The sequence below is a fragment of the Erpetoichthys calabaricus genome, chromosome 8 (assembly GCF_900747795.2).
Source record: "Erpetoichthys calabaricus chromosome 8, fErpCal1.3, whole genome shotgun sequence".
Taxonomy (NCBI): domain Eukaryota; kingdom Metazoa; phylum Chordata; class Cladistia; order Polypteriformes; family Polypteridae; genus Erpetoichthys; species Erpetoichthys calabaricus.
In genome coordinates, this window is record NC_041401.2 from 39,793,002 (window position 1) to 39,820,344 (window position 27,343).

Genomic DNA, 27,343 nt, shown 5'->3' on the forward strand with positions numbered 1-27,343 from the left:
CCCGCCTCTTCCTGCTGGGATGACTGAAAACCGGAAGCTCGTCCATCTTTGCCAGTTCTGTCCTGAACTCATGTCAAAAAAGATCTCTCTGTAATTATTTGCTTGTTTTTTGCAATTTGCTTATGGTTCAATTATACAGAGTTACCGGGTAGGTACCCAACTCTTATCATTGTCCTTTGATTCTCTTAGCTACAACCCAGAGGCTGGTATGGAAAATGAACAGGTGGATAATAACATAACAGAAAATTCTCAGAACTGCTTAATTCATTTCAGTGACAAAGGGGTCCAAGGTCTCCTGATGCAGCAGGGTACACAGGACAGGAATAAGCCCTGGATGGGGCCCACTCACACTCACTCTCACACAGAGACAAATTGGAATCGACAACCTAACACTCAGGCTTGTAGGGATGTGGAAGGAGAAACTGGAACACTCAAAGAAATACCTGCAAGGACATGGGAAGAACATGACGTATTGCACACAGGCAATGAAAAGCTGTGGGATTCAAACCCAACATGTTGGAGCCATGAGGAGAGCAGCATTAATCACATGGATGGTTAACATAAAATTCCAATTATTCTTATTTAACATACGATATATGGCGGGGCACCCATAAATTCCTGGACTAAAAAATTCCAGGAATAGGATGTAGTTATAGAATCTTTGCCTTCTTCTTCTTTCGACTGCTCCCGTTAGGGGTCGCCACAGCAGATCATCTTTTTCCATATTTTCCTGTCCTCAGAATGTGCTGTGTAAATGAAGTACAAACAAAAGATAAAGGTTTAGGGTGCCCTTGGGCAACCCTTTATAACTATAGAACAAAATAACAAACATGAAATTAACATGTTGTTTGAAAAACATCTTCACAGACATGAGTCTATGACTAGACTGACTCCATGATGGTAGGGAAGCCGGTTAAGAGGCATGCAGAGCAGAAGAGGGGTCAGGACTCCAGAAGTGATGTCACTTGTCTTCCTGTTTCCTTTTGTTCGGTTTGCAGAAGAAAGGAGAGGAGAGGCATTAGGCAACAGTGCCAACCCTCAGTTCGGAGTAGCTGGGCCCTGAATTCGACTCCCATGAGCATGTGTGTGACAGCCTTAGGTATCGTAAGCTTACAGTCTGGTTAATCATTCCGTCACATGCATCATGCTGGGATGATCAAGTGTGTATTTCTGGGTTTGATTCTAATATCGCAGAGGTAACTTTTTTTTTTTTCCATGCCACCATAGCTGATTTTCAAAAGACGATGATCTTGTTTTTCAACATTGACAGATTTGTTCACAGAATTTGTTCTCCGTGAACAGACTGTTAATCATTTCATTGCACTGCTGAAGTGTCTATGGGGAAAAACCAGGAAAACAATCTGGAGCAGTGACACACACAGAACTTTATTTTAGACCAAGACAGTACACCTGCACACACCATATTGACAGTCAAACCTTTTTTTGACCAATAACCATCATTCACCAGATATCACTCCTTGTGGCTTCTTTTTCTCCTAAATTTAAAATTCAGACTGAAGTGAATAAGATTTGATACAGTGGAAGAAATAAAATCCAACTAAAAATGTAGGAGGCTCTAGACAGGGTAACAAATTTGAGTAAATGTTAACAGAAATGGAAGAGGTGCTGGAATAAGTGGCTTACATCTCAAGGAGAGTATAATGAAGGTGAATAAAATGGAATTGATGTTAAGTTTTAGCATGAAGTATTTTTTTAAATAATTATGAGAATTTTTGGGTTCTCTCCTGTATTAAGTAAAAGTATATATTTTTCAGGGGTGGCACAGTAGTAGCACTGCTGCCTCGCAGTTAGGAGACCTGGGTTCGCTTCCCGGGTATTCCCCCCGTGGAGTTTGCATGTTCTCCCTGTGTCTGCGTAGGTTTCCTCCCACAGTCCAAAGACATGCAGGTTAGGTGGATTGGCGATTCTAAATTGGCCCTCATGTGTGCTTGGTGTGTGGGTTGGGTATGTGTGTGTCCTGCGGTGGGTTGGTGCCCTTCCCGGGATTGGTTCCTGACTTGCGCCCTGTGTTGGCTGGGATTGATTCCCGTGACCCTGTGTTAGGATTAAGCGGGTTGGATAATGGATGGATGGATATATTTTTCAGAATGCAAAAACTAAAATCTCAAGAGATTTTTTCTGCAGCATACATGAATCATAACTAAAAATAGATTTGAAGACATTTATTACATTTAAATTGACAAGTCCTTTTGAAAAAAAGTGTTGAAGAAAAAGCTTGGTGATAAACCATTGAAGGATGATTGTTTTGCATTTGGTTAGAAACAGCACACCACAAGGGTTGATTTAAGGGATAAGGAAATAAGACAAATCATAAATTTAGTCAAAAGTCAAAACAGAAAGAGAGCCTAGCGGCAAAGCCAAAATCCATCCATCCATCCATTTTCCAACCCGCTGAATCCGAACACAGGGTCACGGGGGTCTGCTGGAGCCAATCCCAGCCAACACAGGGCACAAGGCAGGAACCAATCCCGGGCAGGGTGCCAACCCACCGCAGGACACACACGAACACACCCACACACCAAGCACACACTAGGGCCAATTTAGAATCGCCAATCCACCTAACCTGCATGTCATTGGACTGCAAAGCCAAAATGAAATTCAAAAATGCAGTCAAAGAGAATAGAGCCAGGGCTAGGATATTAAGCATGGCAGAACGCGCTCACAAACTCATTTTTGTAAGTTTAATCTACAAACTCAAACAATAATGAATTCACAGTCAACAACCATTATACCTTTAACTCCAGACATAATGGCAGCATGAGTCTGAGTGTCACAGTAACCCCAACCAAAAATGGCGATGCCTATGAAAACCAAAATATATTAAGACTTCTAAAACAACTGAATCCCAAAAATACTAATAACAAAAATGGATTTAGAGTCTCCTAAGGAAACTCCAAAAGAAGTTTATAACTGAGAAATAATGTGGAAAACAAAAAATAATGAAAAATCAAACATGAAATCCACTTACAATAGTGACAAGAGGACCTAAGGACATCTCCTACTCCTACAGATTCAGAGAGTTAAACGTATTTAATCTTGAGTGGAGATGAGTTTGTGTGGGCCTAATGGTCTTCCAAATTTCCAAAGACTTTGATAAAATAGTTCCAGTGAATCACATATGAGAGAACACCAGTGGAAATTAAGGGGAAAAGCATTTAGGACTGACTCCAGGAAACACAAGGCTTTGGGAGGTAGGAACACACTAGTGAGACATGTAGTTGATACAGAAACCTTAACAACATTTAAGAAGAATCCAGAGGAGATATTGGGACTGCTTAGCTATTAGCTAAACAAATGAACTTGATGGACTGAATGGTCCCCTCTCGTTTGTCAAATTTCGTATGTCCTTCTTCTATGTTCTAACTTGGATTGTACTGGTAGTACAAATAGTATGTTACATGAACAGAGCATGGTGAAATTCTTAATTGAAAGTCCAACCAACCTGACAAATGTCACCCCCCTTAGGTATCTTGATGTATTCATGCAGATTTACAACATAATCTAAATCACCTTGAATTCGCTACAAAAAATCACTAGGAATAGAAGAATATTTGTCTAAGGCAGTGTGCCCCCCAGTGGCTCAGATGTTGTAAAGCATACAACCACCTATTCAGTTCTCACCACTTAACTCCATGTGTTAACCTGAACCATTGTTCAAACAAAACAAACATGGAAAAAGCTGTATTGTGAAGTTGTGCGTTGTAACTTGCTGATCATTAACAGTGTCATTTACATAAATAGATGTTTTTATATATTTACATCAAAATTTCTGTCTTTAAGAGTTAAGTGTATCTTTCTCCATCTTTCTCTTTGTTGTTTAGGAGCAGCCCATCCTTAGAGCTCTTGGGGTTGGATGCTTTTTGAATTTAAAAGAGATATTATTTAATAATCAATCAAAATAAGCTGAATAGCAATAAATTTTTATGTCAGAAGAAAGATGTAAGTATTGCCCAAAACAAGGTGACATCTGAAAATAAGAAATGAAGCCACAAATTCATAGATAGCAAGAGATACCACACCTGCAGTTGACCCCAGTGTCCATAAGATGGCAGTGTTATCGAGGCTGTTGAGCAGACCAGTAGCCGCAAAAACTGACACTGAAATGTTCTGTCTGATGTCTTCTCAAAGTTAGATTTACAGATACCATTGTACTGAGCAGATGCTGCATATAATCAGGGCTGTGTGAGCAAATGCATGGTAGGAAATATAGCCTGCAATATTCTGATCCCATTTCACGTCTTAGAAGGCTTCTTTTAAGAACAGCCTGAAACAATCAGAAAAGCTTTATTTTCTGTATAGTCCCCTCTGCCCCACAAAAGAGCTTTATCAGAATACAGATACAATTCAATTTGTCAGTCAACCATGAAATCAGCATTTACCTAAACAAATACCCCAAAGCCTTCTGTTAATCTTTCATCTGAGAAGAAGAGGGGGATTGGGGAGGTGGGGTGGGGGCTGGAGTTAGAAACTGGGACTTCCATAGCTTGTGTCACATAAAGAATGGAAATAATATGGCTGGCGTCGTAGTCTCCATGTATAAGCTTGATTTGGCCACTTGAATTGTATAAAATCATTATCAAAATATCAGTGTAGATTTCTGCAATGTGTCCATGTTCCCATCATAATTATCTGTTCTCTTTGTGTTTCTTTTAATTGCCCATGACACATGCAGTTTAGTAAGTGCTATAATAAAGCAGGTTTGCTAACCATAATGAAGTATTAATAACTTTGTGAAGCTGAGAAGCATTTAACAAGAAAAATCACCTGAGGGCTCCAGATTCATTGAAACCGTAGCTCGGGGTTATTTCAAATGTAACATCAGTGTCAGCTGTTGTTCCACATTACCTTATATTAAAGAGTCTATAGAGGAGCTGATGTAGGCAATGTCCATTCATTTATTACCTTTAAAATGTATTATTATTATTATTATTATTAGTAGTAGTAGTAGTATTAAAGAGACTGTTCATCATATCAGCACATAGGACATTTGCTGTCAATCACCTTAATGTCAAAACCATTAGACAAACTTTCTGTTTCACATTACACAATAGTAGCAGGGCTCTTTGTAACCTCCTGACAGGCACAAGAGGAAAACCTTTAAGAGCCAAAGCTCAAAGGACTATACTGAGTTCAAAGGAAGGATCCAAAACAATCGAGTGAGCACTGAGGAAGTACAAATTAAAGTTCGAGTTCAATTAGTGTCTCCTATACATAGTTTAATGAAGTTCTTACCTGCATGCCCATTGAGGGGCGGTACAATGACACAATGTTGGCACTGCCGCCTCGCAGTAAAGAGACCAATGTTTGCATCCTGGGTCCTCCCCATGTCAAGTTTGCCTGTTCTCCCCATATCTGCGTAGGTTCCCTTCAGGTGCTCTGGTTTCCTCCAACTGTCCTAAGACATGCAGGTTAGGTAAATTGATGATGCCAAACTGGTCCTAGTCTGTGTGAGCCTGTTGAGTGTATGTTCATCCTGAGATAAACTGGCACCCTGTCCAGGGTTTGTTCCTGCCTTATGCCCTTTGCTGTCTGGGATAGGCTCCAGCTCCCAGGTGACCATAGTCTGGAATAAGTGGATTAGAAAATAATTTGACATGCCTGCTGAGAATAGTAACATTGATCTTTAGCAATAAAGCGCACACACAAATAAAATAAACAGCATCCATATTGTTCAGCATATATACAATTATATACTATTTACGTTATAGTGGTTTCTGAAACTATTCTGTACACTTTGATTTTTGCCTTCACTCAATAATGCATAATGATGAAGTGAAACAAGATTTATCCATCCATCCATTATCCAGCCCGCTATATCCTAAGTACAGGGTCACGGGGGTCTGCTGGAGCCAATCCCAGCCAACACAGGGCGCAAGGCAGGAAACAAACCCCAGGCAGGGTGCCAGCCCACCGCAGAACAAGATTTATTAAAAATAAAAAAACTAATATCTCTCATTTATATTAGTATTCAGAGTTTTAGCTATGGCACTGCAATTTGTTGTCAGGTGCACCCTGTTTGCTTTAATTCTCCTTGAGATGCGTGTAGAACTTGGTTGGAGTCCACCTGTGGCAAACTGAATTGAATGGACATCGTTTAAAAAGGAACACGCCTGTGTATGTAAGGTCAAACACGTCACACTGCAGACCAGGACAAAAACTAAGTCAACAAAGTCGAGGAACTCTCTGTAGACCTTCATGATTAAATTGTAAGGTGAGGAATAGATGTGGGCAATGGAATAAAACCATTTATGAAGCTTTGAGTGTTCCTAGGTGCACAACAACCTCAACAATTCTGAAATGGGGGACATTTAGAACCACCAGGACTCTTCTTAGTTTTGGGGAACTGGGCAAACTGAGTAACTGGGCATGAAGTTGGGGAGGTGACCTGGAACCCAATGCTTCAGAAGTCCTGTGTGAAGGACCTGTCAGAAGGATGACTATCTCAGCAGCACTCATTCAATCAGGCGTGTATAGTAGAGTGACTAGAGGGAAGCTACTCTTAAGTAAGAGGCATATGACAGTTTAAAGGACTCTGAGAGCATGAAGAAGAAGTTTCTTTGGTCTGATGAGACTGAACTCTTTGGGCAGAACTCCAAGCTCGATATCTGGCAAAGACCAGGCACTGCTCATCACTTATGTAATACCATCCCTACAATGAAGCACGATGGTGGCAACCATCATGCCATGGGGGTGCTTCTCAGTGACAGGGACAGGAAGACTGGTCAGAATTGAAGGATGAAGGATGAATGCAGCCAAATACAGAGAGGTCCTTGAAGAAAACCTTCTCCAGAGTGTACTCGACCTCAGACTGGGCTGATGGATCACCTTTGAGGACAAATCACTTTCCATCCAATCGGAGCTCGAGAGAAACGGCAGGAAAAATGGGACAAACTGCCCAAATCCAGGTGTGCAAAGCTTGTAGAGGCTTACCCAAGAAGAGTCAAAGCTAGAATTGCTGTCAAAGGGTCTTCTACAAAGCACTGAATTAAGAGACATAACGATTATATGAAAAGAGATGTCAGCTTTCTGGACAAAAGTGTGCAGAAATTGGAAAGGCTCAAATACTCTCCGATTCCTCTGCATACAGTACTGTATATACAAGCCCCATATTTGTTATTATGACTGAGTGTTCTTCAGTTTATTTGTCCATTCGTTTATTCATTCCTCCATCTTTTGTGCAAACTTTTTCCACTACAGGGTCATGGGAAGCAGCCTTAGGTGCAGGCAAGTAGCCAACTATGGATGGCACCTCTGTTGATCATTGGACCCACTCACACAGCCACCTACATGTATTCAATTTATTGTCATCATTTCTTGTAGCCATTTGGAGAGACTGCATGCACACAGAGGTAGTACAGGTCTGTTCCACAGGCAGGGATCAAATGAGGATTATAACACCTAGAAGCCTTGTCACATTACATAACTTTTCCAGTGATCTTCAACCATAATTTTAATGAGTCGGAGGCAGCACACTCCTGTGATTTTCAGTGATGTAGTCTCATAAGTAGTACCCAGTGATTCAGTCCAACTAGTTTGCGACTCACCCCGACAAAACCAAGCAAGCTTCATTTGTCTTAAGTCATAAGGGTGGGCTTGTGTGCTTATGAGAGCTGAAAACCAATGACGGCTCAACCAGATGTACAATGAGAGCTTGTCATTCCTACAAAACCTTTGCACAGGCACTGGATCCGTCAGGCAGCATGTTACTGGTTGTCACGAAACGGTCATACTTACAGTATGATACACATCGGAAATGTGAAAACATGCTAGAAAATTATCACATAGACATCTGCTACATTACAAAACTTTTCCAGCAATTTTCAGGTGCAGACGTAGTTACGTATTCTTAGTGAGTTGGAGGCAGTCGCGGTGCGCTCCTGTGATCACTAGTCATATATTCTGACATACCAGCAACTCGGCCCCACCAGTCTGTGACTGTCAGGGTGGACATGTGTGTGCGTGAGAGCGGACCACCAGTAAGCAATCACCAATGCATACAGTGTAACCACAGGTGGAATGGGGGAAGCTTCTGTCTTGGAACTTGCAAACAAAAGAGAGGCTCGTCTATGTGATGTCTCTTATTTTATGTATTATGACAGAATGGAAAAAAAGGAAAGCAAAGGGTAGAGACTGCAGATGAAGCTATCAATCCTGTAAAACGTTCAAAGGAGCTCAGGTGACTTCAGGCAGTGTGTTACTGGGGGCAAACTCACAATACTTTGAAAATGTGAAACTGTGCTGGAAAGGTGTAATGGAACTGTGTAATTTGACATACACATCAATTATTAATCACGTAGTATGACCTGCTCAGGCAATCAGATCAGCAATTGCAGTCATCACATTTGACATTCCCTCCAACTAGAAGTCAAGTGATGTGACATTGGCTAACATAATCTGTATCACCTAGTTGTGTAATATGACACACAATGGAAATGAGGGCAGCAAATACAGCCATCACGTTTGACATCCCCTCCAACTAGAAGTCATGTAATGTGTCAGAAACGGACATAATCTGTAATAGCTAGTTGTGTAATATGACCTGCTCAGGCAATTAGATTACCAATGCAGTCATCGAACTTGACATCCCCTCATGCTAGAAGACATATAACGTGACATTGGTGGACATATTTTGCAATATCTAGTCATGTAAGAAGTTATGTAATATGACATACTCAGGCAACGAGGTCAGCAACAAATTTGACATTCCCTTTGATGAGAAGTCATGGAATGTGACATAAGCTGACATATTCTGGTATAGCTAGTTGTGTAATATGACCTGATCAGGCAATTAGATCAACAACACAGTTATCAAATTTGACATCCCCTCTCATTGGAAATCATGTAATGTGACATCAGCAGACATATTTTGTAATATCTAGTTATGTGAGAAGGTGTGTAATATAACATACTCAGGTGATGAGGTCAATAATTGCAACCGCCAAATCTGACATCCCCTCCTATTAGAAGTCATGTAATATGACATTGGCTGGGATATTCTGTAATTCCTGGTTGTGTAATATGACATATTCATGTAACAACAACAACATTTATTTATATAGCACATTTTCATTCAAACAATGCAGCTCCAAGTGCTACAAGGTCAATAATTGCAGACATCAAGAGTGACATCCCCTCCAACTAGAAGTCATGTAAGGTGACATAAAGTGACACATTCTGTTATAACTAGTTGTGTAATATGACCTGATCAGGCAATTAGATCAACAACGGCAGTCATTGTATTTGACATGTCCTCCGGCTAGAAGTCAGGTAATGTGACATAGGCTGACTTATTTTATAATGTCTAGTCAAGTAAGAAGTCATGTAATATGACATGCTCAGGTGGCAAGGTCATCAAGTTTGACATCCCTTTTGACTAGAAGTCTTATAATGTATGTTGTAACATCGGCTGACATATTTTGTAACATCCAGTTAAGTAAGAAGTCGTGTAATATGACATATTCTGGTGACGAGGTCAGCAATTGCAGGCGTCAAGTCTGACATCCCCCTGACTAGAAATCATGTAATGTGACATCAACTAAATATCGAAGCTATAAGGCAGCACTGCTAGTCACATTCTAATCTTGCTGCCCAACTCCTGCAAGAGTACAGAGATAAACAGAAAGGAATAAAAAAGACTGTTACAGAAGATAAATAAGTCTTTAAGAGGATATCCGAAATGCAAAGATACCAGATCAAAAAACAAGCACTTTAATACTTGATAAAATAAGTGGAACAATGTGGGGAAAACCAAGCAGCATCTAACTTAAATAATAGTGGAAAGTGGGCACTGAAAAGGACATATCAGGGAGAATCTCCATAAGGAACCACCAAGAAATGCTCTAAGGCTTATCTAAAGGACCTGCTGAATAAAGACGTTTGTAAGCAACAACTCCCTTATTAAATCTGCTGGCCAAGATAACTATCAACAGCACAACTGCCAAGTTTTTCCACCCACTCTTCAAAGAAATTTGGAAGACTAAGCAAATTCCACTGGAATGGCTCCAAGGTCCCATCATTAAACTCCAATGAAAAAAGAAGCGTTGACTGCAGCAGCTCCTAGAGTTTTATTCAAATGCTTTCTTTGAATCAACACCTGAGGAAAAAAGCAGTCTGAGTTCTACCAGGGAAGCCCTTGCAGTGACCAGGCACATTATGTAAATGGAAACCAAAGTTGCATCATGAGTTATCCACTGTAAAAAGAAAGAGGAAAGACAAGATCCCTGAAAGCTCTCCTATCCCAGTGGCATGCCGTCTCAGATCATCTGTCCCAATTTAGAACATTTCATTGCTGTCTTCAGTATATGGGTAACCACAGCATGGGGTTTTCAGTTGAGTTCAAGATCAAATTGAAGCTGCCCGTTTTTCCTTTTCAGTTTTTGAAACATACAGTGCCCTCCAAAAGGTTTGGGACAAAGTCACATTGTTCCTTGATTTACCCCTCTGCTCTATATTTTAAAATTACAAATCAGATGTGGAGTTTGCATGTTCTCCCTGTGTCTGCATGGGCTCCAAACCCACAGTCCAAACACATGCAAGTGAATTGTGAATTGGCGATCCTAAACTGACCCTGGTGTGTGTGTGTGTGTGTACGTGTGTGTGTGCGTGTGTGTTTGCCCTTTGCCAAATTGCCAATTGTCCCAAACATTATGGTGCTTTGAAATGGGGGGACCATGTAGAAAAAGTCTTGTCATTTCTATATGGTGTCACCGAAATGTATGCAAATACTTTTCAATGAAACTTTAATCAGATCTGAATTGTCAGTCAGTCAGTCAGTCAGTCAGTCAGTCAGTCAGTCAGTCAGTCAGTCAGTCAGTCATTTTCAAACCCACTTAGTCCTGGACAGGTTTGCAGGGGTCTGCTGAAGTCTATCCCAGCTATCACAAGGCATAAGGCAGGAACAAACCCTGGACAGGGCGACAGTCCATCACAGGGCACTAAAGCCAGTTTAGTGACAACAGTCCACGTAACTTGCACGTCTCTGGACAGTAGGTGAAAACGGAGCACCCACACAGACACAGGGAGAACATGCAAACTCCGCACAGGGACCACATGGGATGTGAACTCTGGTCTCCTTACTACAAGTTAGCAATGCTACTACCACCGAAAATGTGACATTAAAAATCTGATTAAACATCAAACAATAAAAAAGGTGGAACCAGAAAACCCTTATGGTGTACCCAGCTAGAAAACTGGAACTAGATTGGGTATTTAATGAAGAAAGCAACACAATCTATTCCAAATGTGGACCTTTTTTAACCTTCTGAACTAAAAAGGAAAAGGGTATTTTATGCTATTATTTGCTATTAATACTAATCACTTAATGAGAAATATGCTTTGTTTGTATTTCGTGCTTTGTCTTGGGTTTCAACAACAGCAACAATTTATTTCTTATATAGCCCAAAATCACACAAGGATTGCTGCATTGGGCTTTAACAGGCCCTGTTTTTTCACAGCCCCCCAGCCTTGACTCTAACCTTGATTTAACATGGCATGCTCATTACTGCTGTTGGTGGAGCTGCTTGTGCTGACTCTAAATAATGCTGTTAATTCTAGTGAGTGAAATGCCCTTCCCAAGATTTCTTCCTTATTTTTCCAGTATGTTTTTTTCTTGTCTTCATAGACAGTCCAACGATGGGGATTTGTCAGATTGGGCCAGCTAAAACAATCTGATGTGTTAGAAGTCAGAAGTTTTCACTCTTTGTGAAATGTCTTCCTTTTTTGTTATTTTGTGTGTGTTCAGAACTATACTGTGTGTGTGTATACCCGGCTGGGATGCCCCTTCTACTTAGGTTCCAGGGGAGCAGCCATGGGCTCCTCAGTACCTCCCCCGGGACGCTTGGTGGCAGCCGCCCTGGTTGACGATGGTTCCTCAGTTTCCTGCAGGGTTCCATGGGAGATGGAGTTCTCCACAACCCTGTGGGGATCTGGGGTGGCCACCAGGGGGTGCTGCATGGATCCTGGAGCCAACCTGGACACCTGTACAGCCCTGCCTGGAAGTGAAATTACCAACAGGTGATCAAGCACCTGGAGCACTTCCGGGTGGGCTATAAAAAGGGCCAGCATCCACCACTCAGGAGCCAGAATCGGGAGGAAGAGGACGAGGTTGCCTGGGAGGAGTGGTGGTGCCAAGGTGGAGAGTTGTGTTGTTTATATTAAGTGCTTTTGGGAGTGTGTTGTGGCTGGGGGGGTTCACGGGGAAGACATGCCATCCAGCTGAAGAAAATAAAGTCTGTGTTTGGATTTTACACGTGCCTCTGTGTCAGTCTGTGCCGGGTCGGGCGCTATATAGCGCCTTTATCACACTGTATATTTATCTAAAGCCAGAAAGCCAAATAAAGTTCTATCTATCTATCTATCTATCTATCTATCTATCTATCTATCTATCTATCTATCTATCTATCTATCTATCTATCTATCTATCTATCTATCTATCTATCTATCTATCTATCTATCTATCTATCTATCTATCTATCTATGATTTAGAACTATCTATCGTTGTTGTTGTATATTAAGTCTATTTTTCTACTGTCTATTTTGGTAATCGTGAAGCACTTTGAGCTACATTCCTCTTATATTTTGTTGTTATTACCTATCAAGAACTCTTTTTCATTCCTTTTTTCTGTTCTATGAAGTTGTCATGGATTGACAGCTGAGTTCACTCTATAATGGTCCCAATAAACCCCTTTGATTCAATAGATCCAAGGGAGCAAGGCGTATTAACTGCTCAGTTCATAATGGCTAATGCTGACTATTACATGGAGAGCTAAGCTTTGGAGTACATGTTTGTCTGTGGATCACCCTCCAGGCTCTTCTGAAGCAGATTGTACCATCCCAGGCCGAGAGGTGGTGCTCATGCTAACCTTCTCCTCTTCTTTTCCCTCAGTTCCAGTGAGAAGACGCCCAGTGAGGGCAATTGACTTCGTCCCTTTTGGTCTTCACCACTGCTGGAAGGAGGCGGTCAGTATTGAAATGACTGGACTAGAAGGTAGAGCTTCAAAAACCGAATGACTAATTGGGAAAGAAGCGGCTTACTGGCCATGCTTTTTGTTAATTTTATAGAGGTGCGCATGGCAGGTCTTTTTTGTAACGTTGTGACTTTATTAAACAGTGATGACTGGGTTGGGTTGCAACATTTTTTTGTGGGAACCTTTAGTTCCTTATTTGACCACAGCTTATAAACACTAGGATATTTGGCATATCATTTTGCACACATCGCACCATATACAGTACTATATATGGATAATAAAGTTACAAAGACAGTTAAGACAATTTGAAAGTGTCTGGTACATAATTTGTCATGTGATTGAATTGCTGCCATCTTAGTCTGTGGCTGGCAAGAAATCTTAGTTACATAAAAAGACAGAGATGACAGTATTTCTGTTACAATGGCAACAGTACTGCCTTAATTACTTTATTCATCCTGACTTTGAAATGGAATGATGGACTGGATTTGTTATTACCAAAGACAGATCTGACATTAGAACTAAGTTGCATTTAGTTTTTCATTTCCTGCCTCTTTTGTCATTTCCTGAATCTATCCACAAATGTTTCAGGCGCATAAGTTAGGAACTTTGCTTCACTTTACTCTCAGCTTTCTTTTCCTAGGGTCATGGTGGCTGCATGAGGTCCACAACAGACTATGTCACCCTGTCCTCATCAACATTTTCTGCCTCTTCCTGAGAAATTTCCAAATGTTTCCAGGCCAGTTTAACATGTCCTGGTTCTGCTGTTGAAAATTCACTAAATATTTGGTATCTGGTATATACCCTTTCACAGATGCCAAAGTAAAATTATTAAACTTGGGGATGGAGCACCAATAACCCAAAGTCCTGCTGAGCTCCTCATTTTAGCTGTTTATTAGAGCATTAGAACAGTTGTGATGAGAACAGGCACAAGCTCGGCCATCTCGTTCACCAAGTTTGTCCAAAATAATATCAAGTCGAGTTTTGAACATCCCTGAAGTCCAACCCTTCACCACACTACTTGGTCACTTATTGCATGTGTCTATGGTTTCTTGCTAAAGAAAAGCTGTTTAACATTTGTGCAGAATTTCCCCTTAAAAGTTTTTTTATTGGTGTTCTTGTTAAAGAACTCATTTTAAAGTAATTTCTCTGATCCACTGTATTAATTCCCTTCATAATCTTAAACACTTCAAACATGTTACATCTTGATCTCCATTTGCTTACACTGAAAAGGTTCAATTCCTTCAATCCCTCTTCATACCTTCAGTCCCGGAATCAGCCTAGTTGCTTCCCTCTGGACTTTCTCTTGCCTTGCTACATCATATTTTGGTCATTACCCACAGCTATAAACTGCAGTTGTGGGTGAAGATTAACTGGTAAATCCAAAGTTTTGTAGAAGAGTAGAATGTTAAAACAATCCACATGAGAACAGGCCATTCAGCCCAACAAAGCTCACCAGTCCAATCCACTTCATTGTTCCAGAAATAAAATCAAGTTGAGCTTTGAAAGTCCCTAAAGTCCTTCTGTCTACCATACTACTTGGTCACTTATTGCATGTGTCTATGGGTCTCTATATGAAAAAGCACTTTGTAACATTTGTGTGAAATTTACCCTTAACAATTAACCAAATGTGTCCCTGTATTCTTGATGAACTCATTTTAAAATAAAATGATCCACTGTAATAATTCCCTTCATAATTTTAAACACTTCAGTCATGTCTTGTATTAATCTTTTTATCTTACTTCATAACATTTTCTGTGTAGCCCCAGAATCAGCCTAGTCGCTCTTCTCTGGACTTTCTCCTTAAACGTAGCTTCCACTTCACCATCATGATCTGACTTACAGTTTTAGCTAGTGTATGACATTAATCAGCTTCATCTTGTCTGGCTAACAACTGGCAAATTCTAACACCTTAGGACTTCCAAAAAGCAAGAACACAGTAGGTCACATTTTCTCCAGTATAATATGCAAGTGACGCTAACATAGTTGGAGAACAGACTATAGGAAAGCTAACTGGGCACAGGGCGGCACGGTGGCGCAGTGGGTAGCGCTGCTGCCTCGCAGTTAGGAGACCCGGGTTCGCTTCCCGGGTCCTCCCTGCGTGGAGTTTGCATGTTCTCCCCGTGTCTGCATGGGTTTCCTCCAGGTGCTCCGGTTTCCTCCCACAGCACAAAGACATGCAGGTTAGATGTATTGGCGATTCTAAATTGTGCTTGGTGTGTGTGCGTGCCCTGCAGTGGGCTGGCACCCTGCCCGGGGTGTGTTTCCTGCCTTGCGCCCTGTGTTGGCTGGGATTGGCTCCAGCAGACCCCTGTGACCCTGTAATTAGGATATAGCGGGTTGGATAATGGATGGATGGATAACAGGGCACACTTCTAAGATATGTTTGAGCAACTAGGGGTATACCTCAAAATATTGTGGGGCAGCATCTCATCTTTATTTTTTATAGCCAAATAGTCAATCTGTTGGCCATTTTCGTGGAACAAACCTACCTTTACAGCAACAATTTGAAAGAGGTACTGTATTTCTAAATCTTTCATATTTTTACACTACATCATACTCAGCTTTGTACATTCAAATAGAAATGTCTTGTTGGTAGACCACAATATGTCATGTATCAATCAGCTTAACTAGATAATGGAGTCCCTGATCCTCAGTAACCTAAAGGGGAAGACAACTACAATAGGGCACAGGGATATCATGATTTTGTTTGCAGTGTCCATTTGTTTTTTTATTGGTCATGGCCATATATCCCTTTTAATAATTTCCTGCACTAATGACTGAGTTGGGTGACTGAATTTGCAGTTTTTAGCACAGTACATAACCAGTGGTGTAATGAGAATAAGGAAACAGGATTTCCTTTATCATTTTATATATTGCAGCAGGGGAATGGAGTGACTTTACTCCCCTCATACACTTCCTGTTTGCCAGCCAAAGTACAATTTTTTTGCACCTACATCCAATAAACATTTTCTAATCTGCTCATTGTCATAATAACAGGCTATTACACATACAAGTGTATATTTTATACTTTATGATTATTTCTCATAAAGACTCCATTTCTGTGGTTTATATTTTATTTTGATTCGCTTTTGGTTTGGGTTTTGTTTGTAAACATGACACTTTTTAGAGGTATCAAATGACTGTGATGTGATAATATTTAAATGTGTCGTGATAACAGTATAATAATATTATCATTAAAATATATAATTAGAAAAAATGATACTTTAGAACTTACTACAGATTAAAACTAGTAATGATAAAATTTCAGAAACTGACTGGTCAGCTAACCTGGGGGAATACAGTTGGGCTGAGATTAAAGGCCATTAACAGGCCAGTATAGCCCAGAATGGAAGGGAAAGGTAGAATTTATGACATCCCATCCCCCCTCCAGAAGAAAAGACTGCACTAGAATGGGGGCTGTGATTGGAGGACTGAGCTGTGGTTGAATAGGACTGGCATGAAATAAGGACTCAGCTTATCTCATTGGCCTGAGAAATACATCAGGCAAGCTGGACTAAGACAAAGACAGATGTAACAAAGAGGTTCCGTCTCTCTGTCATTTTTGCAGCCATGGAGGAGGAAAATACCATCTGTTATTTAGGCTGCAATATTCAAGCAGCCCATTTCACTAAGTTATACCAGAACATAAGACAGAGACACCTCGTAATGTAAGCAAAATGAACTGATTATTACCCAGAATGTATTATTATTATGCCAACACTCACTTGAACTCACTTGGACATATTATCTACAATACATAAATAAATTTGTAACTTTTCCTCTCTAGCCTGTTTTGGTACTCTATCCAGCTGCTTGGGGTTAAATGTAAAAGAAAGGGGGAATATTAAACTACAGTAGCAGTCAACCGAGTGCTAAGTGTGTGGGATTTGGGACATTCTTTTAAGGTGTACATAATAAAAAGTACAGGAAGGAAAGAGTGTCACCCTAGGATCCTGACATGACAAAACAAAAAGCAATGTTCACAGCCTGCATTATCCCTCAGTACATATAACATGAACAGTGTCACTAGTAGTGTACTTAATTTCTATTTCAAGTGGGTCCTAGTGATAGGTTTGTGTTTCTATTTTTGTTTTTTTATGATTAATATATTTACCCTTTTATTTGTCTTAAATGCTGATTTCAGATTCTGACTCCTGGCTTTGACCTTTGCTTTGCTTAACACTATCTTTGTCTTGCATTCACCAGCTACTGGTTTATTTATCCTCAGAATAATTCTTGAACATGTCCTGTGTTGCAACACTTAATTCTTTCAGGACTGCAGGGTTCCAGAATCTACCTTTTGGCTTAAATGAGGGTACCAGTTCATCATGAGTGGGTACACTTACAGTAAATACACACCCACACCAACTCAGACTGGACTAATAATCTTAATCTCTTTGGTTCAAATTCTGGCTCTATCTATATAAGTGGATTAATACAGTGTACCAAAAATTCTCTCTGTGTTTGTGTGCTTTATTTTTTTTAATTGCCTTACGAAATTAATTCATCAACACATAACTACTTGGGCCTTTAATACATTTATTTACCTAAATTTGACCACAAATTGTTTAAAGGTTGCACCAACTGCAAGCACTTGGTTCACATTTTGATTATCATATTGGCAAGAATTGGTTAGCTAATTACTTATTAAGAGAAAACCAGACAATTGTGAGTTATGCCAAAAGGGATTATCTCTGCCCTTCACATCTCCATTTTCTAATTACCAGAATCCCATCTTCTTATATAATACACTACCGTGGCCGTTCCGTTTGTCTGTCCAGGATTTTAAATCACCTGTAGCTTGCAAACCGCTTGACCTGAAATTTGGTACACATATACTACGTTATGTCTACTATCTGCTTTTGGGATGATGAATGACCTCCAAGGTTATTTCTCTTTTTATTTTTATTTTATTTTATTGTGGAATCAACTCTTGGCAGCGGCCAGCAGGGCGGCCGTGCGGTGCATGCGTATGGGCGCCATTCTCATTCCTTGCCACCTTCGCCGTCACTTTCCCTACCTCTTCATATCTTAAATCATTCTTGAGGCAGATTGAAGACTGAAGTGCCAGCTTAAGTGAAAAATTGAGGAAAACGTATTAAGAAATTGCAACACAAAAACTGACTTAATCAGTTTTAACACGAAAAGATGCCGATGAAAGAAGAGAAGAAGCAGGTTGCTACGGTTCAGAAAAGAAGAGATGCTCAGGAAACAGCAAGCGCATCGACCTCTGAGCAAACGAATGCTAAATGTACAGAGAAAGAGGATGAAAACTAGGAATGCTCAAGTCAAGTGTAACATGCAGTGCACTGTTACTGGTTAGTAATAATGTCAGATAAGACTATGCCGAATATGGTAAAATGAGGCCGTATATGGAGCCTGCATACTATGACATGAACTTCATTGTCCATAATATGACATATCAGACTTTCTCCTGATCACCACGTATTTATTTAAAGGTTTTGAAGATGTATATAATCAAGCTTTTAACACATAGATAATGTTCAGTTTTGGTCTTCATATTCTTGGTTCTCTATTTAAACTTCCTTGAGCCTTCTATCATCTCTCCTCATGTTCATGACTTCTTCACTTTTACTCAGATTGTTGTGAACATGAGTACAGGAACATGGCAAAAGGTGTGTTAGGACTTCAAAAATACCACAAACAACAGGCCAGGACCTTCGCACACACCTGACCAGATTGCCCCCCTCCCCAGCAACTGCCTCCAGGCTTTAGCCGGAACCAGGCCCAATATGATGTAACTGGCTTTTAAAGTTTAAAATGCTCTTAACAGTCTAAAAAAATATTAAAGGGAAGGAACTGTTCAAACTTGTATATCCAAAAGAAAATGAGGATTCTTTATAAATTAATATATTTACTTGCAAAAATGATACAAAGGAAAAAGCAGATGCCTAAAAGACAATCCCAGCTAACAATGTCCCAATACGCAAACCAAAAGAATAATCCAAAGACCACAGCAGAAATAAATTCAGTAACCAGGAAACTTGTTTCCTGAATAAGTATGTGCTGAATACTTGCTCCGCATATTTCAATTAGACGTATATGCAGCTTGTAACAGTGCGCATGCACTAAAGAAACAGTGTCTTATGAAGCATTTTGAGACAGAACTCGCAAACCCTCATTACAGACACGTGGCTTTGCGGTCATTTGAAGTGCTTGTTCTAGCACTGTAAGATGATAGTGTCTTTGTGTAAGAGGTTTCTATCTTGGGACTGTAGAGGAATTGACATTTTTCAGCTTGGCCAATACTGGATGTTTGCTAAACAAACATACTGTGGTAATCATAACAATTTGTATCTACTTGGCTTTCTCTTTCCACAATTTGTTTTCAATTTTGGGAATCTTCCTCTGGATATCTGTGTTTAGGCTTTCTTCAATGTTTTGGTTATGATGTGATGCAATTATTATGTACACAAAAAGCTTTTATGTTGCAGTCTAGAAGACCCTAAATGTCTCCAGTCCTGAAGTTGGCATGAGGCATGGCGGATATATCTAGTGCATATCACAGATGGCAGTGGGGAGAGCTCTGTACTGTTTTTCAAAATTATTGTCAATGTTAAACAGCAGTGGAGGCCTTCATAAGTAGACAAAAGGCATTTCTGAAGTTCATTCTATAATACTGAGCTTCTTTCTGCTTGTCTTTGTGTGCCTTGGAGCTCTGTAGGCAAGGCAAAAAAAATCTGAATGTAAACAGACAATAGGGAACGACTTCAAGCACCACCAATATGTAGCATTAACCTGGATAATGTGATGACAGCCATTCTTGTGCTAGTACACGCAACACACATTAGATATTAGGTGTTGAAGGGGTGAGAGAGATAGTTAGCCAGTAAGGTGCAGGGGATGATTAGAGGGGACAAAATGACCATGACATGGAGGGCAATTTAACCAGGACATCTGGAAACACCCTACTCATTTGCCCAGTGATGCCCAGTGATCTTTCATGATCACAGAGAGCCAGGACCTTGGTTTTCGAAGGAAGGTGCCCATTTTTACAGGACAGTGTCTCCATCTCTGCACTGGGGCATTGGGATCCACACAAAGACCACAGGTAAGTGCTCACTGATGGCCTCACCAAACCCTCTTACAGCATCAACCCAAGCTTTTCCTAGATGATCTCCTGTCCACATACTGGTTTGGCCTAAATATGCAGGCTTGAGGTGGATAACATATTCTGAAATGCAGGTGGTATGGCTGCTAGTAAATTCTTTAATGTTCTCATCAGCAACCAGGGCTGATACATAATGTAACTTCTGCAGATGCTGGTGATTTTTTTTCTGTAATTAATTTGAACAGTAATAAAAAAATCAGTCCTGTGGTGGGTTGGCACCCTGCCCGGGATTGGTTCCTGCCTTGTGCCCTGTGTTGGCTGGGATTGGCTCCAGCAGACCCCCGTGACCCTGTGTTCGGAGTCAACGGGTTGGAAAATGGATGGATGGATGGATAAAAAATCATGATCATGAGTTGGATTAAACATGTTCATTGAATTAATAGATGGATAAATTATTGAAAGAACAGTATTAAGGAAAATCTGTCCAGTCTTTTTGTAAACCTGCATAGTCTTAGTCAGTGAGCAGGAGTCTGTAATAAGAATAATGAATAATAATAATAATAGTAATAATAATAATCTTCATTAATGAAGATACCCAGGAGTATGAAGATTGCTAAAATAGATTCCATGTCCTTATTTTTTTTACATTGCATAATATGATTTACATAATGTCTTGGCTCTTGTCTCTTTCAGGTTTGCAGGAGACTTTAAAGAATGAGCATCTCTCGCCTCCTTTAATTTAGAAATACAAGTGAGGTGCCACACGGCTGCTCGAAGCGCCATCTCACTCGTTAATCTCCCCGAATGCTGGTTTTATCCTGTTTCCAAATCAAACTGTTGTGTCAGTTTATTGGTATTGAAGGGGGCTGTCAATCACGCGTGAAGCACCAGCTTCCATTTTGATGAGTCAGAACTGCTAAGCCGTTCACAATGGACCCAGAGATGCGCAACAATAGTTTGAACTAATACGCTCTTTCAGCCGGGCCTTGCTGAGTGGGCAGAGGTTGTGCAAATTCTGCATTTCATCTGGGGCCTAGCACTATAAAAGCACTAAAGGGAGACTTGTCCCCGACATTGACTTTTTTCTGGATTTGTCCACTTCAGAATGTAAGTATTACTCTGTACAGTGTGGAAAGAAATTAATGAATGAAATGAAATGAAGGAACAATTTGTCCAACTTGAAAAGACACAATTTTGGGTCATTTGTTGATTTATCCAAATATTTTGAGAAGTATTTCAGATATAATGGATATAATTACATCTTGCCTGAAGAAGGGGCCTGAGTTGCCTCGAAAGCTTGCATATTCTAATCCTTTTAGTTAGCCAATAAAATGTGTCATTTTGCTTGACTTCTCACTACAGATATAATGGATATAAACAGACTAAAAATAAATTCTTATTATACAAAAAAGTTTACATTTGAAACTAAAGGACTGATTCATATTTGGGGGAGATATCTGGCTATAGTTTGTTGAGTTACTAAACTATTTTTAATATTCACCTATTTATATGTTTTGTAAATAAGTACAGAAAATAGTGAAACAAGCAACAACAGCAAGTATGACCACACAACAGATAGAACACTTGGGACAGTGGAAAATCACCGTGTGGGAGGAAGAAAACTTCCAGGGCAAACGATGTGAGTTCATGATGGAGTGTCAGAACATCATGGAGCGGGGTTTTCACAAGATCCGCTCCGTCAAGGTGGAGAATGGCCCGTAAGTTCTGCATTCTCTCCTCTGCACACTCTATCTCAGGTCTTTGTCTCTCATTTCTGTAACCATTGGTGCTAAAGAAAGAAGAGCTGTAAAAAATTCTGTTGTTCTTTAAAAAGCTGCTTTTGAATCTTGGTGTATTGTATTTTCTTCATTAACGTAAGCATTTTCTTATGGGCCTCAGAATTGCAAGCAGCATTGACAAAACTCACTTAATACTTACAATAATAATTTATTAAGATCTATCTGATAGCTTTGTTCTTTAACAGAAAGGTGCCGGATGTCTGAATGTGGAAAGATTTAACTTAAAAGTGATGCCTCCTGTAACTTTTAATTAAAATCTTTTATGGAATTTAGTTCAGTGAAATTCTCTGTCCCCCGTGACCCTGTGTTCGGATTCAGCAGGTCGGATAATGGATGGATGGATGGATGGATGAATGGATGGATGGATATTCCCTGTCAGCTAGGGTGCCAATGAAAAATACTCTGAACATTTGTGCAGCAAGGGTCTAACTCCAATTAGTATTAATATTACTTCAATCTCAAAAGACCTTTGTAAAAAAACTTACCACTATATTATATTATATTATATTATATTATATTATATTATATTATATTATATTATATTATATTATATTATATTATATTATATTAAGGTCGGCACAGTGTTGCAGTGGGTAGCGCTGCTGCCTCGCAGTTCCCGGGTCCTCCCTGCGTGCAGTTTGCATGTTCTCCCCGTTTCTGCATGGGTTTCCTCCAGGTGCTCTGGTTTCCTCCCACAGTCCAAAGACATGCAGGTTAGGTGCATTGGTGATCCTAAATTATTCCTAGTGAATGCTTGGTGTGGGTGGGCTGGCACCCTGCCCGGGGTTTGTTTCCTGCCTTGTGCCCTGTGCTGGCTGGGATTGGCTCCAGCAGACCCCCATGACCCTGTAGTTAGGATATAGCAGGATGGATGGATATTATATTATATTAAATTATATTATTCAAGAACAGATTGACATAATAAATATGGAACTAGATGTTTAGCTACAAGGCTTCTTCTGGTTGAATTCCTGCCAGCTCAAGAGCCTTGGGATGGTGTTTGCTATTAAAAGGCACTTTATGAAATAACAGTGGTTTGCTGTTCATTTTTAATTTTTTGATTTTTTTAAAACCCACTTATTATGACAATGATATAATATAAGAGCACCTGTTGTGTATTGCAATCTTTTGTTTGCTTTGAGGATGTGCTCTGACGATAGATTAAAGTGCATTGTTTTCAACCTTCCTGTCTTCTTTGAAGCTCTTTGAAATATTCATTAGTTATAAAAATGACAAGCAATTTGTTTTTGCCTCATAGAAAGAGCAATGATGTCTTTTCACATTTTGCCATATTACCTTTTCCTGTTTGTGTCTGACAGATGGGTAGGGTATGAGTATCCTGAGTACCAGGGCCAGCAGTTCATACTTGAGAAAGGAGATTATCCTCGCTGGGAGGCCTGGAGTGGGAACAGTGGCTACAGAACTGAACACCTGCTCTCTTTCCGACCAATCCGCTGTGCTGTAAGTAACAATGTCCTTGTAAAAGGCAATGTGTTAATCAATCACTCATATGCTGCCTTACATTGTTATTTGTTTAGTGCAGGACCTCATCATAATGTGTTTGTGAGGGGGGCATGTAAAAGAAAGATTAGTGTGCAATTACAGTATATCAAGTCAAACGGCTGCAGTTATATGCTGCTTAGTCCCAATGTGCTGACCTCACCAATCTCCAGTACATCTTGTTGTTTGTGCCTTTGACATCAATATCAAGATCTTCTTGAAATGTTCCTTCACTGTCATTACTCTCTGTTCCACAGTTTATTTGATTATGAAACCAAATATGTAGATGAATGTCTGGTATTACTTGATTATTATGTAGGCCTAGGATGCTTCAGGGCTTCAAGAGTTTTGATGATGCGTAGTGTTACTTTGTAGTCCCCACATTGTACCCCCTGTTTGTTACTAAAAGCCTTTGTTTCACTTTTGGCTCTTTCTCATTCTGTGTTTTTATAATCCATTGTGCCCTTAAACGGAGTAAGCACAATAAAGCCTTTCTGTAGAGTAACACCATCTACAGATGCCGTACAAATACAGAGGTAGAGTGTACTTGTTTATGTGTGACTGACCTGCTCAAAAGCAAGAGCTGAAACTGCAATCCTGTGGTCTGAAGTCCACAGAATTAGCCCCTACACTAAAATGCCTGTGAAGAAAGGCTTATGATTAAACTATTCGCATGTCATAAACCACCAGGACACTAAAGATAAAAGTAATACACTAAATTCAATAATTAAAGGACGCCAACATAGTGCTACTACTTCACAGATCCATCCTTGAATCCCGTGTCCAGTCACTTTCCGAGTGGAGTCTGAACATTCATCTCATGCCTGAATGATTATCTTCTTGGTACTTTAATTTTCCTTCAACACCATCAAAGATGTGTATGTTTGATTGGTGGCTCTAAATTGGCCGTGGATAAATGTGAGCATAAATATATGCACGAGGGGTCCCCAGCAATGACCTGCTTAACCCAATTCAGGGTTTTGGTGGGCTAGACCATATTCTAACAACTCCAGCTGCAAGGCTGGAAGCATCTCTGGATAGAGTTACTAGTCTATCACCAAGCCCACACAGCCTCTCACTAGGCAAATAAAACACATGTGGAAAATTAGAATGACTTGAAGAAGAACAACTGAATCATGGGTAGAACATGTAAACTCCATTTAGACAATGACCATGAGTGAGAGTCAAACCCAGGATGATAGGACCACGATGTGGCAACTATGCTACTGTGTCACCCAAATATAAGTAAGTAAATAAAAATAATTTGAACATACTTTGCTGATAGGGATGCCAAGCGAATGGGACATCAAATGTGGTAATGAGACAAAGAGAGTGAATTAAGTGTCACAGATTAAAAATAAGAATAAGAGCCATAAACAAAATGAGATGAGGCTGGCTGGCCTTTCACACATTCTAAACTTGAGCCTCCTGGATAGACAAATAGGGGATAAAATAGGGAAAACTCCGTGTTCTACGTACTTGAGAAGCCAGTGTACTCATACATGAGGACAGGGATGGATTTCTTAAGGGATGAACCTTACAGTATTTTCTTCTTTCTCTACAGAACCACAGTGACAGCAAAGTGACTCTGTATGAGTGTGAGGACTTCCAGGGTCGTAAGTTTGAAATGTGTGATGACTACCCATCGCTGCAAGCCATGGGATGGTGCAGCAAGGAAGTTCCTTCAATCAAAGTTAACTCTGGCGCGTAAGTCCCTTCATTCAGCTGTGACTTTTTACATAAATCGAATGAAAGTAGCACATTTAGAAAACATGAAGGTAAAGATGACTGCCATTCACAAGTCATTCTAACAACCGCTTTTACAATAAGGGAGGTTTAACTAATAGATCTAGCTAGGTAGCTCAGAGGACGGCGTACACTTTATGGGTAACTCATAGAAACAAACTGCCTCAGAGGTTAACATTAATTGAATATGAATTCAGCAGAAATAAAGTAAACACTTTTGGAAACGTCATGCAGTTGTGAGCCAGTAGTACTGTTAAGATGTGTCTAGTACAATGGTGACAAGCACAATTAATTTATGATATATGATAATACAACATCCTAAAACCCACTTCAAGACTGGGCTGAGCTGGGCTGCAGTCTGTCTTGAAGCCTTGGGTGCATCGCAGGACAGCTGATTTATCCTTCAGTCACGTCATGTTTAGTTTGTGTAAAGCAGCCATTTCTCATACTTTTAAAAGAAATAGGAACTGCTGAACTGTGTGACACTGAGGGAATGCTCTCGTCAAACCTTTCCTTGTATTCTAAAATATTCATTTACAAAATAATCCTAGTAAGCCTTTCTATCTGCAAGAACAGAAAAATAAATAAACAATGGACAAATTAGATCCAAATATGTTTATACTATATTTAATTCATGCAAAAGATTTCCAATGATAAAGCTACCACGAAGGCACAGGATGCAGGACGGTTCTAGGCAGGACCTCCAGAACAGAGACAGGCCCACAGGAACAGATTGTGAGCTCCTTGTAGTCTGGTGTGAGTAGACAGGAGACACCAAGAGGAATTTGACTCCTGTATGCCTCTGAACAAGAAAGTGATTGTGACAGCCTATCTGTAGGACCAAAAACTGTCTCTCCGATTGAGAAAGAGTGGAAGCTCGGACAGGTGGTGGGAGGTTGAACAGCCTCCTTTGGGCTGACAGGTGTGACAGGAAAGATCCATCTAGGGATATGTAGTAACCATTATTCTCAAAACATGGAACCAGACCTTCTGGAAGTTTCCCTGGTGGACTGCCCATTTAAAGATAGAAAAGTGCTTATGATTTCAGGGACAATAACAGTCACCAGAAGGCAGAGTGACTTGACCATCTAATTACTGTATGACAGAGCCGATGCTGAGAGACGGAAAGAAGATGATATGATAAGCAGAAGCTCTTCACAATAATGTGGGAAAACAGCACACCACACAAGGGATGATGCCTGTATAACTGGACAGCTTGGTGTTATTTTATTTGCTAATTTTTCATGGACATATTGTATTTTCCCTGCAACCACACCTACTTTGTGCAGTTGGATTATCACAGCTTTTTATTTCTTTTCCTTGACCTTACTCTGAGGAGAAAGACACTAGATGTAGTCTCTCCTTTGACACCTGCTGCAGTAAGCTAGTCATGCACAGCTCCATCAAAAGAGCCCTGGACCACAGCTGACATGTTTAATTTTGCTTTATGTCTTCTATTTTCCAGTTGGGTTGCTTACCAGTACCCAGGATACCGTGGGTACCAGTACGTCCTGGAAAGAGACCGACACAATGGAGAGTTCCGGAACTACAACGAGTACAGCACCCAGGCTCACACCAACCAGATCCAGTCTATCCGCAGAATTCAGCACTAAATCAACCTGAGCAGGATGATATTTCTGAATTAGCATGAAATCTACCATAACAGGCAATAAAAGAATCATTCAAAGAGTGGAAACGAGTAGTTCTGCCAAATTATTATAATGAAACTCTTCTTTGGATAACAATGTTGCATTTATTTGTTTAATAAATAACATCTTATGATGGCTGATGGTATTTTTGAGCAGTATCTCTGTACTCTTAACTTGCCAAAGATGCTTGTTGTTCCTCACAAATATCAATTGACTAAAAACCTCAGCAAACCAGTCACCAGAACAAAGACTCTTCAGAAAGATAAAAAGATATTAGTGACGAGTAAGTGACCTTAGTGACAATGCCTCTTTGTCAACATTTTGCATCCACATTCTACCTAAACTGTTTTCAGAGCACTAGAAATACAGGTATAAAAAAATGGTCTCATGTTTGCCCCATCTACACTCTTAAAAATAAAGGTACCAGAGCGGGTCTTCAGAGCAATGCCATAGAGGAGCCATTTTTTGGTTTACAAAAAAACCCCATGTACATGAAGGTTCCTGAAAGAACCTCTGATTTATTTAGATCCATAATAGGCTCCACACAGTAAATAACCATGAATAGATGGCAAAAGGGTTGTGAAATACCAA

At 40.1% G+C, this 27,343-nt stretch overlaps 1 protein-coding gene across 1 annotated transcript; it reads left to right on the forward strand.

The window, feature by feature from the left end:
- The first annotated feature begins 21,068 nt into the window (after positions 1-21,068).
- Positions 21,069-26,799, forward strand: LOC127528980 (beta-crystallin A2). Its single transcript, XM_051931021.1, has 5 exons — positions 21,069-21,165; positions 21,589-21,776; positions 23,177-23,318; positions 24,922-25,064; positions 26,569-26,799. Exons 2-5 carry the CDS (start codon positions 21,619-21,621, stop codon positions 26,714-26,716), a joined length of 591 nt encoding a protein of 196 aa, XP_051786981.1. The 5' UTR covers positions 21,069-21,165; positions 21,589-21,618; the 3' UTR covers positions 26,717-26,799.
- Positions 26,800-27,343: the final 544 nt, after the last annotated feature.